Here is a 17,598-nt window from a genome sequence, read left to right as displayed (position 1 = left end):
GGTGATGGGAAACCCGTGGGGATTACAATTGAGATGGAAAAAAAAATGTGCAAAATGATGTAAAAATAAACTTTGTAATAAAAAAAAAAAGTGTTTGTGTAGCATACAGCTTTCAGTGACTGACCATAACAGGGGCTCAGAAAATGTACATACTGCCTCTTACCTTTAAGTATTTGAAGCAAACCTAGGTACCCATGAAGCTTGAGATCCTCAATACTCAATAAGTGATGGTTTTGACAGGCAATGACTTGACAAATGACTTCTTGGTTTTGATTTCAGTTGTATCTTTTAGCAATAGTTCTAGTTTAGTTATTACTATATGACGGGGATTGTTGGAAGCCATTTACATTTTTAGCTCAACTTTCACTTCAACCCTGTGAGATAAGTACCATTATTTGTATTTTACAGGTGAGGAATACATGGCACACACTGCATACATACCAGCTTGGAGTGGTTAAAGCCAAGATTGGTACACAGGCATTTTGACTATATTCTTGCTCTTATCTACTATACCATCCTGTCCCTAGTGAATGCAGGGAAGTGAAAAATATCTGGATGTGGCAATACATACACAAAATACATCGAAAAAGTTAGAAAGAAAAAAAATGGAAGACGAGATATTTAAATTATATTCAGTGATGTATCTGGGCAAAATTTAAAAGGCTGGCTTAAAATCCTCTGTATTTCCATAAACCTCCCTTGCTAGTATAGGCAGTCTCTCCACTCATTTCATTTTGCGAGGTTCCTTGGTCTTTGAGAACTACACCTGGATGAGGGTATCATAAGGCTATATGAATTCTCAGCATACACCCTCCACAATAATTCACTGGCTCAGATCACCCCCAGTTTCCTTTTTCCCCTCCCACTGCCCCCAAGGAAACCTAGTGAGAGATGTGAGAAAGATGTGCTGTGGAGGACACAGCTTATATAACAGAAGAGTTACAAGACATTGTGTATAGTGTATTATGATGATGTTAGACCCAGTAAAATCAGGGACTTAGAATTGTGGAAAGCATCTTGAGTCAAACAGACTCCATCTCCCCTCTAATAGTGGTGCTGAGACTTCTAGATGCAATAGGGAGTAAAGGGAGCAGGTTATCTCAGGATCCTGGTCCAATCCCCTACCAGTAACTATGAAAGACCACCTACTCACTAATTTCTCCTTATCAATATCTAGGATAGAATAGCAACATCTCTTCTTTCCTTATTGATGAATAGTAAAGAACCAGGAACACCACAGGCTGGTAGTTATAAAAAGTCCCTCACTCTGATTGTTTGTCTTAAGACTCATTTTGAACAGTTCCAGAACATCAAAAAAAAAAAAAAAAAAAAAAGACCTAAGCTTAGTTAGACCACATTGCTTGAAACTTTAAAGCCTCCTGTGATCTAATTCTATTGGAATACACTTTGGAATTGTCCCTTGGTTGTGAACAAGGATCATGATTCCCAAAAAGCATTTATTTCCTTGATTACACTGATACATCTAAGTTGATGATAAAACATCAATCAGGTGAAATTTCTGGTGGAAAAGGCCAAGTGGAAGACCCTGAAAATGCCCTCTTCCTCATCTCTCTAATTTGAGACTACTGAAAGACATGGGAATAGTGATTATATTCATTCATTCACTCATTCATTCATTTATATACCTGTTTATTTGGTTAGGGCAAAATCCAGATAGCTCCTGGCTAATGAAATGACAATAAATCAGGCCAAATAGTTGATTATGCCAAGTACCAATGCAGTTTCAGTTGTACTATTTTTATATACAATTAATACAACTTTGCTGGCTTGGTTTACAGCTACTAACCTAATATATGTAGTTTTCTATTTTGTCCCCACTGAGCCAGTATGAAAAAAACTGGAGCAAGGCATTACTGCCCTACCTTACTATATGTAAGGTCTCCAGCTTATGCTGTTAAACTGTCCAAAGTGACCTGGGTCAGATTATTAGTTCTTAAAATATCACAATAGCCCACTGTACTGATGACATTTGCTCATTAAATCTTATAAGCAAGAAATAACTGCCAAGAAATATAGGGCTTGAGGGTTGAGCCCACTTGTAAGCTTACAAGTTAGTCGGCCATCTTCAGGAATGCTGGCAGAATGATATTCCTGGTAAATAAGAGGTGCTATTAATTATGGGAAAAGCAGTGGTTAAGATATCAGTATGTTCTTCACATTGATTCCCCTTGTTTCCCAAATCTCATGGGGATAATATGAAGGCTCCAGGGTAGATGCTTTTCTACCCAATGGGTTGTATTAAAGGAGATGGATATTGAGCCCGAGATTTGACTATTCTATAGCACAATTCGTAAGCATTTGTTGTGCCTCTCTTGATCACTTTGGAAAAATTGGGGATTTCTTTATAACCATTTCACACTATATAGGGTAGACTAGACAAAGTTAAAGCTACACTGTAGCCTCATCTCTAGAATAGCAAGAAATACTTTCAGGGAAAGTATTCACATGGAAGAAGACACGACCTAAGGCAAAGATCTATGCTGACTCATGAGCAATGGCTACCAAAACAGACAGCAGGTATAAGATTTGGAAAAATCAACATGGAAAATTGGTAACAAGTAGTTCAGGAAACTAAAAGATAAAAATGGGAACTTTACAAATGTGTACCCTGTATAAATGTACATTAGAGATATCCGTGGCAAAGAAGAAATGTTAAAATCAGGTAAACAAAACAACCTATTTTATGTATTTTAGCTTCTTCCCTCAGAAACTCTACTCCTTGATTAGAGAACCATTTGCAAAGTGAACATGGCAGCAGGAGAGTATGTGATGCATAAGCTTAGATACAGTCTCCTTAGCAAAGCTGATATGCCATGACTTTGTGCCCTACCTACTAACAGAGGATAATGTTAAATCCCTCTTATGACTGTTCCTCAGAAGAACCAACCAACTACCTGAGGCCAGTTGGTTACATTAAACTCTTCCTATCGTGGAAAAGGTGGCACTCTTCTCTTGGACTAGATGTATTTTCTGAGTAAGGATTGATATATATGTATGTCCCCAATGTCCATTGACTTATTAAATGCTGTATCTAAAACCAATAAATCTGTGATGGTTTTCAAAACATGTCAAAAAATTCTTCACTGCTCCTCTCTTCAAGAGGGGAAGTTTTATTTGTTCCCCTTGGTGCAGACTTAGTGACTCTCAATAGCAGAGGTGATGCTCTATCATTTTCATGATTAGGCTATAATACGACTGCAATTTCAATCCTGGGTATGTTCTCACTTCTCCCCTTCCTCCTTGGTGGAGCCATCTGTGTATCACTAGGCAGCCCTGTAAAGGCCAGGTGTGGAGGAACCAAGGTCAAGCTTATATGCAGTTGTACCACTTGTGGAGAATGCAGCCCTAATTAACAGTTTGCCTTCAACCGCATGAAAAATTCTAAGTCAGAACCACCTAGCTCAGCCAATCCTAGACTCATGACCTACAAAAAATGTGAGGTAACAACTATATTTTGTTAGTCATTAGTTTAATATAATTGACTATGCAGCAATAGTATGTATCCTAGATATTGTCTCTAATTGCAGGACTTAACTGGCAGAATGGGCTCGTCTCTATAGAATTTACTGTCCTCCTAACATGTAACATGTAGGACTGCTTACAGTAGGCTTAGTTAAGGTGCTAGATGGAGGAAACTGTAAGGTTGGGTCAAGGTCCTATACCATAGTTTGTCTTACATTAGCAATAGCCTCCCACATGATCAGAGGTATGGTTTTAAGGTCAAGGAAGAATGGCTGTTCCTATTGCGTGCAGTAACTCATTAATGAGACTCTGCTACACTTCAGGCTTCAGCACTGACTATCAATCATAATAGTTATTAGTATTTAAACTTAATTAGCCACTTAAAAGCCATTAATTTAATGGTATGCATTTAATATATAAAGTATTTCAAATATCTATTTTATGAGAAACAAGTAACAAAAAATGTCGAGATACTAGCCTTTTGATTTGTTCATGGTCTCTGCATTCAATTTTTAAGGAGGCAAGCATTCTCACACTGAAAATGTGTTCAATAAAACCTAGGTAAGCTTTATTAGGACCAAAAGACTTTATATTTATTTTAAATATCAAAATAACACAAAGAACTAGTTCAATATACAATACACTTCCTATTTTCACAGAGAACTGAATTTTTTAATAGACATTTGTACTTAAGAAACACAAGACAGCCAAAATATCTATAAAACTCACAAGATACTTTACAGTTGACAAAATAACAAATTTTGATATTTTAGATATTTCTTTGTAATTGCTTTTAAAAGTGTCCTTAATGATTAAAAACAAAACCTATGATTTGAGGCTGAAAATGAAGTTCAAAAGCATTTCCACTTCAATGTACATCATAAAACCCCTTAATCCGAACATTTACTATACAACATGGAGCAGTTAAATGCTCACCTTAATACTCATTTTTGTGGCAGCCCTAATCACCAACTGTAATGCAGTTTATCTATAGGGGTAAGAGTCTGATTGTTGGAATCAAAATTTTGTAATTACACCACAGTACACTGTCCAAATGACCACAAGCAGGAATATAAAGCAAAGAGGTAAAATAACATTGAGATGCATACATGCTCTTCATTCAAGAAATATTTTAGAATCTCGAATAGTAACAAGGACTACTGAAATTCTTTACCTAAGAATTTGAGTTAAAAAAAAAAAAAGCGGTCTGTTCATCCTTGTATAACCTCTATCCTCTGAATACTTCTTAACTTCATTATGTAAATGGCTGTAGAGGCCAAATTTAAAATGTTTGGGAGTTCTTAATAGTTAAGACTTTAACATCCATACTCAGCAAGTTGAAACATGTGTAAACACAGCATAGGCACTCTTTCTACTAAAATAGTGCTTCTCTCATCTTCCACACAACCTAATCCTATTACTTCTACTTTAAATGCTACTTCCACACAGGAAGAGCAGAAAGCATGCCAATAAGCTAGCATAAAAGTATCTTTTAGTAGAAATAATCTTAGGGAAAGTGGGTGAGCCCCCCCCCAAAAAAAAACACATCATAGACTTTACTAAGAGAAATGTGCAAAAAGGGAAGAATTGTCTATAGCTGCTAAAAAATTGTTTAGAAAATTATGCTCACATTACCCATTATTCACTCTCAATAGCAAATAACATTTACATTTACTATTTAAAGTTTTAAAAATGCTACTTGCTCCTTATTAAAGTACACATTTCAAATTTGGCACTGACTCTTAGAAATAATCAAATATGACTTTTCAAGTCTGATGTTTTCCTGAGTTCATCAACTCAAGTTGTAAGTTAGTTGGGGTGTTGCTGCTCCTAATGAAAAACTCATCTCAAAGCATCACCTCTTGTTCAGTTTTAAGCAAAGTAAAATAAGAAGGCTTTCATTGTAGAGCTGTGCGATTATGTGTTTTTTTGAAAGGGTGGATGGACGGAGAAAGAGAGGCAGACAGACCACTCATTTTTTTCTTTTTTTGTCAGATTCCTCTAATAATTATCTAGAGACAGGCCCAGAGTGGCTTCTATAGTAAGTATAAAGGCCACAATCAAGATTAAATAAACAAATGTTCATACTAGTACTTAGTGCCAATTTCCCTACATAAACATATCACATCCAAAAACGTGTTCCTGACCGGCAGGTAACACAAACATAAAAGTCATAACAACAAAATTATTTACTAACAAGTACAATCTAGGCAGCAGGATCAATACTAAGCAACTACAACACACTGAAAAGGCACAAAGCATTCAATCCAGAAAAGACTGGGTATAAAAGGACACTGTCAAAGTTACTACTTCAAATCTGACTTTTCATCAATAACATATCAGAATGATCTCATAGAAAGCAAACTCAAACTAATATACCAGATTGTTTTTAAATTCATTTGCAACTATAGAGTGAAAAGTAATGAATGGTACTTAACTACATATTAGCCCTTAACTAACATTTTATAGTCACTCTGTAAAGATGTTTTGAGATTTTGAAGGTTGACAGAAAATTATTAATGTACCTTTTTTCATGACCTACCATCATTTAAATGGACGTCACTTTATAAAGCACCAATTTAAAACCTTATTTTTGCTACTCCACTTCTCCCAGCAATAAATGGATGCAAAGTTCAATAACTTTACAGTTGTTGGTTAAATCTTATTGATAAGAACAAACCTATCCTAAAATGACATTTCAGTCTGTAAAAGATTAGGTTTCTTATCCTACATAAATTGTCTTAAAAAAAAATCTAAGGCAAAATTATTTTAATAGTGTAGTGTAAAAAATAAGCATATTATTTAGCATGTAATAGTATCAACTTAAAAGATAACTTTCAGTTAATTAAACTAAAGAAAACTGAATATTCTTACTTGTAGTTGGTTTGTCAGTATGACTATTCCCAGAGTGTTTTTTCTGTTCTTATTTTTACACATATAAACACAAACACTTAATCTTAGTATTCAAACTAATGATTTTTTAAAAAATTCATAATCCTAGGACTTCAACTGTGCTTCTTTGGACAGATATTTATTCAAACAACAAAGAATTTAAATTCTTAAAATTTTTTTTCAATACATACTAAAAATCTTTGGTGCATTTAAGTAAAAACCAATTTACACTAACAAATTTGTACACTTGATAAATTATTCAATTTACATATTAAGTGCTAACTGCTATCAGTTAAAATTAATTTAAACAATAAATTATGCTTATAAAATAAAAAATTCTGAATGAGGTTGAACTTAGTTACAAAATTCAAAAATTTTAGTTACAGAATTCATGGATTTTAGTTATAGAAAAATTTACCCAAAATAAGTCAAATATTGCAAAAGGGTAACTGAAAAGTATAGGCCTCACTTAGTTTTTTTTTTTTTGCCAACTTAAAAACCTTATATACATTCAGTTTGCCCAAATCCATGAGGTTTCACAATTTAACAATCATTTATAATCGGAAATAAGAGGCAGCAGTTTTTCTGTTTGCTCTGAGACTATTTCTTTGTAAGAATTGCCCTACCTGCCTTCTAGACTGAGATATACGAGACATGTAGTGCCTAGCACACAGTAAGCATTCATTAATGCTAGCTTTCTTCCCCTACTTGTACCTGTCAATTAACGATGAGCTTATCGAGTTCTTTTTATCAATTTCAGGTTCTTTATCTCTAAAATGGAAACAGAGTATGTTTATTCTACTTCAAAACTGACTATGAGGTTTACATGAGAAAATGTAAAAGAACTGACAAAACAGTAAACCGCTATTAAGTTTGCTAATAATAACTAAACACAATATTCCACTTTATATACGCAATGTAGTCAGGAAAGTTCTATACTGTAAACCAATTCCTACAATCAAAAAATATATTTAAAGCATTAGATTATTATTAAAAGAACCCTAAATACCTTCAAAAAGCATAGTATTCTTTTCAAAGTGAAAACGCACCAATATTCTGCTACCAAACATTGTATACCACACACATACTTACCATTGGCCTTTTTTTTAAGTCCAACTTTTTCTATGTTGGCTTATCTGTAAGGCAGGGTACATTTTTAAGTATGTCTTTGTTTCAGTCCAGAAGGATTTTTTTAATTAAAATCTTGCAAGTCTTTATGATAAAGATTATAAAGATGTATTTTTAAAAAGGTCAATTTGACTAATAGTACCACATGTAGTCAAGTTCTTTCATATCAGTACCCCAGATATAACATTTCCACACAAAAGTAAGTAAGAATGCTTTAAATACATTAATTATATCTACTGTCCCTAGGATAATTACAACCAAACCTTGATAAATGAGGCCAATGAGGTTTTATTATTTATATGAGTTACTTTGGTTAACTGCCTCAATTCTCAATATTTCTTTCTTTTCCTTTAGTTTCATTAGTATGGTCAATATTCCTTAAAGTACCTTCATTTCATAAGTGCTTCAGCAAACAAGTTTTTTCATTATGGGGTTAAATTTTATTCACTAAAAGTTCATTATTTTATTTGTGACCTTTTTCCACAAAGATTGGGCCAGACTTAACAGTTTACACACAAAAAAGTGCTTAAAGCAATTAGGAGTGTAAACAAAACTGAAAGAGAAAACTCTTAAAAACTGCTATTTTTTTCCAGTAGTTTACATACAAATGTCATGCTAATAATAAAGCAACCCTGCCTATTCTAATCCTTCAAGCAGCTCTACTAGGAAATATTATCCTAGTTTAAGTTTAAATTGACTTGGAAATATGGAAAGTGCACATCTTCAAAAGTATTTTATAATTTTGACTGATTTTATCCTCAATTGATTTTACTCAGTGAGGTTTTGCTGTTACTGCTAGTTTCTTTCACCAAGTCCTCAACTTTTATCCCATACAAAAATAAAAATCAAGTGTAATTACAGACATTTGGTGTATGTGAAAAGCAAAAATAAAGATCTAGATTACATGTAAATCTGTATATAAATAGTGGTTCCCTTTGATTAAAGTAAACAGCATTAAGTTTAATTAGACGAGAGTTTTATCATGTTTGGCACTGTTTCTAACAATTACATGAAAAATCTAGGTTCTGTTTCCCAGAGTTTCACTTAGCCAAGGTAACTGAGAACAAAAGTAGCTTGTTACTAAAATTTCATTAATCATTATAACTGTGCCTCATTAGTGAGATGAAGACAGATGCCATGAAATACTGTCGATGGTTCTACAGTGAATGAAAAAATACAAAAGGTGAACTTTGAAAGATGGCTAGTAAAAATGGGTATATTTTACTTTAACATATTTTCAATTTGTCAATGCCTAAGATCTATTTTTTCATTTCTTATTCATAAATGAAACATGGGCAAAAAACAGTCACTTGGGTAACTATCTCAACTTGACATTTCATTTCACAAGCTAATTTTGTATCAGTAAGCTTTTTTTCAAAAGTCCAAAGAATGACACCCTGGAATTATGGTCAGATGAATAAACACCACAGAAATATCCAAGACTTTCTCCTATAAATACAAATTCCTAATTTCAATTTTAAAAATCTGGAAGCAATAATAGTGACTCTAAACTAGTATCAGAGTAGTTGCAATTACCAATAGTCTTCTATTCCTTCTTAAAGGCTACATCGTCTTTAAACTTGTTTGTGAGATGGGCAAGGAAGAAATGAGACTAAAGAATAAAAATCTCCACTTGTAATAAAAAAAAAAACAAAACAAAAACAAAACCACATAATGTATTAGCTAATAATCATGAAGTCTGAAAAATCAGTAAAAATTAGTTCTAATCTTTAAAAGTCACACAAAAAAATGTTCACTTCAAATAATATTTATGCCTGAAAAATGTTTCTAAACATGTATCTTGGTAAACTGATACATTTTTTTCTTGATTTGAAATGGTTCTGAGGTCTTGAGAAACTAGAGAAAATAGCAGCCCTACTAATTTAAAAGTCATCAGCTCTAGGCTACTGTTAGCACATAACCATCAAAGTAAGTTTGTGGAATGTTTAGATTTACTCATGAATGATGCTCGTTATTAGAAATATTTTGTACAGTAGTAGTGTTATCAAGGCCCAATAATGTTCCAAGATAAGACTGTTCTCTAGGATCTAGCATTTGTTCTGGTCGGACTGGATGAACTATGTTTGCAGGTTGAGGAGTAAGAGTGTATTTTTCCAGAAAAGCTAAATCAGTTGCTCGTGGATAATCAGTTGACTGTGGCTGTGGTGACAAGATCTCATGAGAAGATGGTGGAAGCGTGGTAGTGTGACGCACCAGATCATTCTGAGTGTCAGGCATCTGAACTGGAACCAATGTTACAGGAACACATACTTCTGCAGATACATTCTGTAACATAGTCTTGGCTTCTGACTGATAAACTTTGGGTTGGTCCATGTATTGTTTTGTTTCTGTTTGAAAGATTTTATCATCAGAGGAGTACTCTACTGGCAAAGATACAAGTTTTTCCTCAGAAGTATTAAGAGGATCATCGGGAGACTTTATGCCATGAACATGATCAATATGATATTTCAGCTTGTCCTTCCGCTTAAATGTTGCATTACAGTGCTGACAGTTGAAAGGTCGGGCATCAGAATGAATAACCAGGTGTTTTGTTAAAGTTTTCTTAATTCTAAAAGACTGATTGCAAATTTGACACTTGTATGGTTTTTCACCTGTATGAATAAAAATGAAATTAGGTATAAAATACAATCTAGTTGTGAAGACAAATTTAAATAGCAAACTGTCTATATGCACACTTTCAAGAATTTAATAAAAGTAGTAATATTAAATGCTATCACAAAACAGAATCAGTATAGTAAGCTGGTAAAGAGAATTTGCTCAACCAACAAAAAGGTCTTGGTTTGAAATGAAACTACACCACTTACTGTCTGAACTTTGAGCAAGCTCACTTCTAACTTCTAGGCATAGTTTCCCCACCTGTCATAAAGAATGATAGCACCCACCTCACAGAATTGGTGAATCATACCTCAGTCAAAAATTTTAAAAAAGCTGCTGAGCCTGAATTAAAGAAAATGTCACCAGAATAGAGAAACTGGCAAAGCTCCTCATAGTTTCAACTGAGTCTCTACAATGATAACAAGCCGAGAGAAAAATAGACTAGAAACAGACCAGTAGTAAATCAATGTCATCTCATATTTTATCTGCCTATGCAAACAAAATTAAGTGTATCTGAGAAAGAACTCACCTTCAAGAGTCTCTACTATTTTTCAAAACCTAAAGTTCAGCTTAAGACTACATATCTAATGAGCCAGCAGTCCTAAGAACAGGCATAATCATAATAGAAATGACTTTAATACATGTCCAGAGAATCTTTATTCATAACAGATTTAAGTAAACAGAAAACCAAGTGTCAAAGTATAATGTATAAATAATCACTTATTTCATAGTCATATGAAAATGAAAAGAAACAAATTAAAGCCAAACTTCCCCGCACCCCTGAAAAAAGTATTTATTTGTACAACCCAATTTAAATGAAGTTCAGACAGGTATAATAAATATTATTGATATGCTAAAATAACAATCGTCTCCACAAAAAGGTTATCTAACTGGAAGAGGCCAGGGAGAATGCTTCTGAGGTTCTGGTAATGTCTTATATCCTCATGAGTGATGGTTACATGAATGAATTTATCCATTTATAAAAAAATTCATTGAGCTACTCATTAAGTTTTGCTATATTGTGTTATATTAACTAAAGCCAGCTTTAAAAATTCATCATCAGGGCCTCCTTGGTGGTGAAGGGGTTAAGTCTCAGCACGATGAAGCTATCCTAGCCACTGAAACATGAGTTCAATTCCGGCCATGGAACTAAACCACATGACATAATAGACCTCTCCTGTCCTGCCTGCCACTCCCTCAATAGTGCATTTCAGTTAACTTCCATGTTCTGCTTCCCGCTCTGTTTCTGGTGAATCCTTTCAACTCCTGTACCTCTGGCCTGTAACCCTGGTTCTTGTATGCACAAATAAATGAATCATAAAAAAAGAAAAATTCATCATCAAAAATTTTTTTTTTTTCAATTTAAAATCAAGTCTGAATTTGTTATTGGGTTTATGCATTTTAAAAGAATGTATTTTGTTTCAATGAGACTAATACTAAAGAATAGTGTAACCACTTCTTTCAGGATTATAGAGTAAAACACATAATGGCTGAGAATAAGCCATTTGTAAAAGGAAATCCTATAATCTACTTTCAATTAATTTCTCTATCATGAGATTAATGTCATTACAGGAAAACATCAAATTCATTCATTCTAGGAATACTTATTAATACAGATTACTTTTTTAAAGATTTATTTATTCATTCATGTAAGAACTGGGGTACAGGCCAGAGAAGCAGGGTGGGTGAGGGGTGGTAAGAGGGTTCACCAGAAACAGAGTGGAGAACAGAATAGGCAGATCAACTGAAATACACTGTTGAGAGGAGTAGTAGGCGAGATAGGAGAGGTCTGCTATGCCATCCCTGGCTGTAGATAGTTTCATAGTGCTGTGCTTTTAACCCCTTGTACCACCAGGGAGGTCCAAATACATAGAATTTTTGGGTTCTGAACCAGGCAATGATCTACTCAGACGTATCCTTGAGTAGAGGAAAAAAAATATGGGACACAACTTTACGAGAGAGGTACTATTGTAAGGATAAAAAGGGCACATAACATCTTTGCCATTTCCTCAATACACTATTTCATAAAATTTCTACCTAATTTCACTCTATATATTTAGCAACTCCCTTTTTGACTAATCAATTTTGCTTCCCTGAGAAGAGAAAAATAACACCTTGGTCATTCTCTAGAAAGTAAATTATTAAGCTTACATTCTAGTCAGTGGCTACATTCTAGTCACCAGTGGCTATTATGAAGAACTCAAAATACAACTCTTAGTGCACAGATATAAAGTGAATTTTCTGGAACTATAAATCTGGGTTTTATTTGAATGCAGCCACATTCAAAGCAGTTTGTCTGTACGTTGTGTACTGTGATATAAACATAACAAAAGAACTTTGAATAGTTGTATTATTGACAATCTAGGCTATAAGCTTTAAATATTTACTACCTAGTCTTTTACTAAAAAGTTTGCTGAACCTAACAAGATAATTTCTCCCTCTCATTTCATAACTGCCATCTTTGTCTTATTATATAACAGAATAAGGTATTCTCGTTTCTCATTTTCAGTGACAGAGACTTGCCTCTGATTCCAAGTAATGATCAGAGACCTAGACATGAAACTCCCACATTGCCACTGGTTATCAGCAAATTACTATAAATCAGTGCTTCATAATTATAATACAATTATAAAGCAGTCATTGCTCAGTTTCTCCTCTAGAATATATCTTGTAGGTTTACAATTATTAAATTATCAATGGCCTCAAATTGACTTTCTGTAAGTTCACCATCCCTTTAAATCTTAGAGCTTGTTAGGTTTACTGCTTTAATCTATGGGAAAATATTATTAATATTATTTCTTCATTTTACACTTGATGGATATAGCCCCAAATGAAGACTTTTTTCATTTGGAGGTAGGTATAATTTTGTTTTTAAACAGCAGCATTTTATCAGTAACAAATTCTTTACTGCTGCTGAAATTGTCCAAATCCAGTTATCTTCCATTCTGATATTTATGAAATCAATTATTTTTATCTTCCAAAACAGTACCATGACAAAATCAAAACTGAATATAAAACAAAGCATTCATATTTTGCTTTTTTCAAAGTAAAGCAAGCTTTCAAAATTAACTGATATTGTAAGTAAAATGAGAAATGGAGGACTCTGACAATATACAGGAGAGAAACCAACACAGTCTTCATTTAAAATTATGATAGCATTACTACAGAGCAAAAAGACTAAGAAAATGACAATTTTAAACCAGTGGAAAAAACAAAAAACAAAAAACCAGGCTATTATAACTATTATCCACCACAATGAGTTATGTGAAAAGAATAAGTGTACAATGTGGTAACTTGGTCAGCAACACAACAAGATCATATTTGAATCAGTTTCAAAAGAGAATAAAATAATGGAAATATATTCAGAGAGTTACATAACCACAGAGTAACCATAAACTATGAGGAAAGGGGAAACTGAGAGCTGAAAGTTCAGTAAATCCTTTAAGGAAGTATTTTTCCTGAATTTTACATGATGATATTCTAAAAAATTGAAGCTTATATTGTAGAAAATGGAAGACCAGAATATTATTCATTGATGACATTAGTATAATGAGTATAATTATACTCATATAATTATATCATTAGTATAATGAGTAAAATTATTGAGGGAAAAAAAATTTGACCAAGGGAAGTAAGTTTAAACCACAAGACTTTACTTCTGAATAATTAAACCAAAAAAATATATGTACTACTACTCAGTTTTACCTGAATGTGTACGGAAATGCATTTCTAGACTTGATTTGCCTTTGAAAATTTTCTTACAAACATCACATTGATGAAATGTTGCTTTATACCTAAAAAGTAAAAGGTTTGAGCTTTTCAATATAATTTTAATACATAATATAGTGAAAATAATTTACAACTGTAATATATTAATTAATATATATGTAAGTATAAAACTCTCACATTAGTAAAGCACAGAGCTAGAAAGGCACACAGAAACACTTTTATAAGTATCACTCTTACCTCTGTTCTTCCTCTTTTAGGTTATATTCAACAAAAAAATTTATAAAAAAAGGTCCAAAGAATTTCAACTATTAATCACTTAATTTCAAACTTTAAACATCCCTGAAAATTTTATTTATTATTATTATCCACTATTAAAAACCAAAGGGAACAGATTAATGATGGCCTAAAGATGGAAAGAGGTTAACTAAAAAGCAGTATGATAGAAATCATTGGCTTGGTGGAACTAGTAGTTTTGACTATGGTAATGGTTACAAGATTGTATGCATTTGTCAAAAACTGCAGATCTAAACATGAAAAGGAGAGAATTCTGATATATGTAAATCATACCTCAGTCAAAATTTTTAAAAAAGCTGCTGAGGCTGAATTAAAGAAAATGCAGCAATCTCAAATTGTGCATTTGACAAAAAGTGCACTACCATCACTGGTTCTGCTCATTACAAATAAATGTAAATTAGAATTTACATCTCAATTTACATTACAATTATACCAGGGCTTTATTTTTATTATAGACATAAAAGCTATAACTACTCAAAAGTCAAATCAACAAGCAATATAGTGTAGTGCCTAACAGTATGCTTGTGAATTAAACAATTCTAAACCTAAAATTCAACATAAAAATTAAGATATTCATATAGTGATCAGCATTTAAGTAGTAATTACCGGGAAGTCTATTTTTGACAATGTAAACAATTCATATCTAATGCATACACAGAAATATAATTAAAGAAAACGTGTTCTATAAGACAGCTAGATGAAACAGACATTTAAAAAGATCAATGTGATTTAGTGAATTAAAACTTTCAGTGATATAGTTAGTAAAAGACTTATAAGCAGTATCGATGGTCTGACTTTCATACCCATGGTAAACATAAATAGATACTCGTAGGGTCATATGGGCACAAAGAGAAAGAAGAAAGTGGTATTCAACCATAGATAATTTTGCAATACTCTCCACCTTGGCAATGCCTGAAGAAATTTTCAGTTTTCAATGGAATTAGGGTAAACAAATGATACTGCCACCTAGTGGTAAAGCCTGGAAACCTGTGGTAAGGCCCACAATCTGGCCCTTCACATCAAAAAATTATCTGCCCCAAAATAATCACAGTGCTTGAAGTAAAATCATGGCCTATACTATCAATAAAGTGATGTTTTGAAAAGAAAAATGCTCAAAACACTTAAGTTATCTCAAAGGGATAAAGATAAAATCAGGCCATATGTGTATATGATACCATATACATATACATATAAATATGCTTCACTCAACTCCTTTCACTCTTCAGATGCCATAGAAACTACAGAAATAAAGCTGATTAACCTATCTCCAATAAGATAATATGACAAACTATAACTTTCCTCTAATTTACACTTATCTAATGTAGTAATGAGGAACTTTGCTTTTTTACTTACTTTTGCCATACTTTTTCTCCAAGGTGTACACTTTTGTAATGAACGGTGAGATGATCCCTACGGCCAAAACATTTTCCACATTCTTCACACTGATGAGCCTTTTCACCTTAAAGACCCAAACATTGAATATCAAATACATTTCAGATCTTTAATCTCTCAGAAACAAACTACCAAACTGTAAGATAACAAGGTGGGATATATTTAAGGCCAGTAAAGTAATCATTCTGGGGTATTCACGTTATATTCCTTACTCAAATATTTTTTCTACATTAAATCTGTTTACTTTCATGAATATGAACTTTCTCCCCACTTGGAGAATCAATAGCCTTCTTTATAGACTTCAATCTTAAATTTTAAGGTAGCAAGATAAATGAAATTACTTCATACCTCAGGAAACTTTTAGGGATATCTAAGTTTGCATATCAAACACTTCACATGAACATAATATAGAATCAAGGTGAAGCTATCTTAAATGGTTATAAAAAAGGACCTGAATATTTGTTTACAAAGTCTGATCTTTAAAAATCATAAACTCAATACCAGTGTGCAATATGACCTCCAGAATAAGAATTTAGAATTCTCTTCCTTTAAGTTAAAATACACAATTTCAATGAAAAAGCCATCAAACTTTTTGTGACCTCTTCAGATAACAATTCAATCTGCTTCATTGAGATTATTTAAAAAACAAATACTATATATTTCATACTTTACAGTTAAATTATGCTGATAATCATAATAATAAAGCTCATAAAGAAGGCTCTTTCCCATCATTGTGCACACATAGTTTACCTTCTTAGCATTTCCTTAACATCAATCTGAGAGAAAAATATGAAAGAAATCCCCAGGATATAAAACTTACATAGTATAAAGATCTGAAATTGATCAAGCTTATTAAAGTACTCTCTTAAAAGGGAGAGTTTAAAGAAGTCATGATTATGTAAACTTTAGTACCTAATTATAATCATTTCTCTTCAATGTGTGAATTTTGCTGACTTCTTTCAAAAACAAAATGCTTTTGGCCTTGAGGGAAATGCCAAGAACAATTACTATACATAGCCACAGAACATATAAAATGCAACTTTTAAGAACTTGACTAAAACAAACTTTGAAGTATAATTCATCACAATAAAGGACACACAGTTAACATCACAGTGCGCAAAAACATGTCATAAAATGATGTACTTTTTACATCCTTTTAAAGGCCTTTAGAGCCAGCATTACAGAGGGGTCAGAGGCCAACATACACAAATTTATTAAAATTATAACCAATATAAACATGATATAGTAGATCCTTTTTAAAAGCTTTCAAAAATAATTTTGAAAACAACATTAAAAAACACAACTTACCTGAATGTATCTTTTTGTGTTTTGTAAGGTGGTCATGACGAATAAATGTTTTCCCACATTCATCACATTCATATCTTTTATCATCATGATGTACTCGTAAGTGAAGTCTATAAAAAAAAATTGAAGACCATTGAAACTGGTGACACAGGAGGAAAAACGTGATTAAATAGTGAAAATTGGCTTGTCTACTCAACTACTCGCATATTTTATATGTACCATTTCCATGATGTTCAGAGACTTTTCCACTCTTTCTGTCAACTCCAGAGTTCCCATACACCTTTTCTAAAAAGCACTTCAACAACTGCACTTGCTCACACTACTTCTGGACGACATTGCTTCCTGACTCTTAAATTTCTAAATTATTTCACTGAATCTCCCAAATGTCAAGGGTCATTATCTATCTTAACTGGTGAAATCTCAGAGGTAGTGAAAATGGGAGTGCATACAGAAAAATTGGAATTAAATGGGGTAAATGTATAAGTGATCTAAGCATATAATGAGAACATGTGATAAAGGAAAAAATTAAACATTAATCCTGTTATGGATAAGTGATGCCTCTTAAAAATTAAAAGCTGAAAATTTTATAAATTTTATAATCAATTTTCTGACATTACAGTTTATTTTCTTCACACTAGCCAAACAAAATGTTGATCATTTTATAGCTACCCCAAAATATCATAAAAGGCTTAAATTATTAAATTCCTTTAATTATTTTTATCCCTGCAATCCTCTATGTACATGTGTGTGTGTGTATAT

General features: G+C 32.8%; 1 protein-coding gene across 1 annotated transcript in view; it reads right to left on the bottom strand.

The window, feature by feature from the left end:
- Positions 1 to 9,293: 9,293 nt before the first annotated feature.
- Positions 9,294 to 17,598, bottom strand: part of ZBTB41 (zinc finger and BTB domain containing 41) — a 28,261-nt gene continuing 19,956 nt past the window's right edge. The window contains exons 8-11 of the mRNA XM_004685483.2: positions 16,843 to 16,949; positions 15,496 to 15,601; positions 13,825 to 13,913; positions 9,294 to 10,115 (exon numbers count right to left, since the gene is read on the bottom strand). Coding sequence (XP_004685540.1) covers positions 9,460 to 10,115; positions 13,825 to 13,913; positions 15,496 to 15,601; positions 16,843 to 16,949 — 958 coding nt within the window. The 3' untranslated portion in view covers positions 9,294 to 9,459. The remainder of the gene's footprint in view (positions 10,116 to 13,824; positions 13,914 to 15,495; positions 15,602 to 16,842; positions 16,950 to 17,598) is intronic.

This window comes from Condylura cristata, unplaced genomic scaffold (assembly GCF_000260355.1).
Source record: "Condylura cristata isolate star-nosed mole 26May11 unplaced genomic scaffold, ConCri1.0 scaffold00018, whole genome shotgun sequence".
NCBI lineage: Eukaryota > Metazoa > Chordata > Mammalia > Eulipotyphla > Talpidae > Condylura > Condylura cristata.
This window is presented reverse-complemented; position numbering and strand designations above follow the sequence as displayed.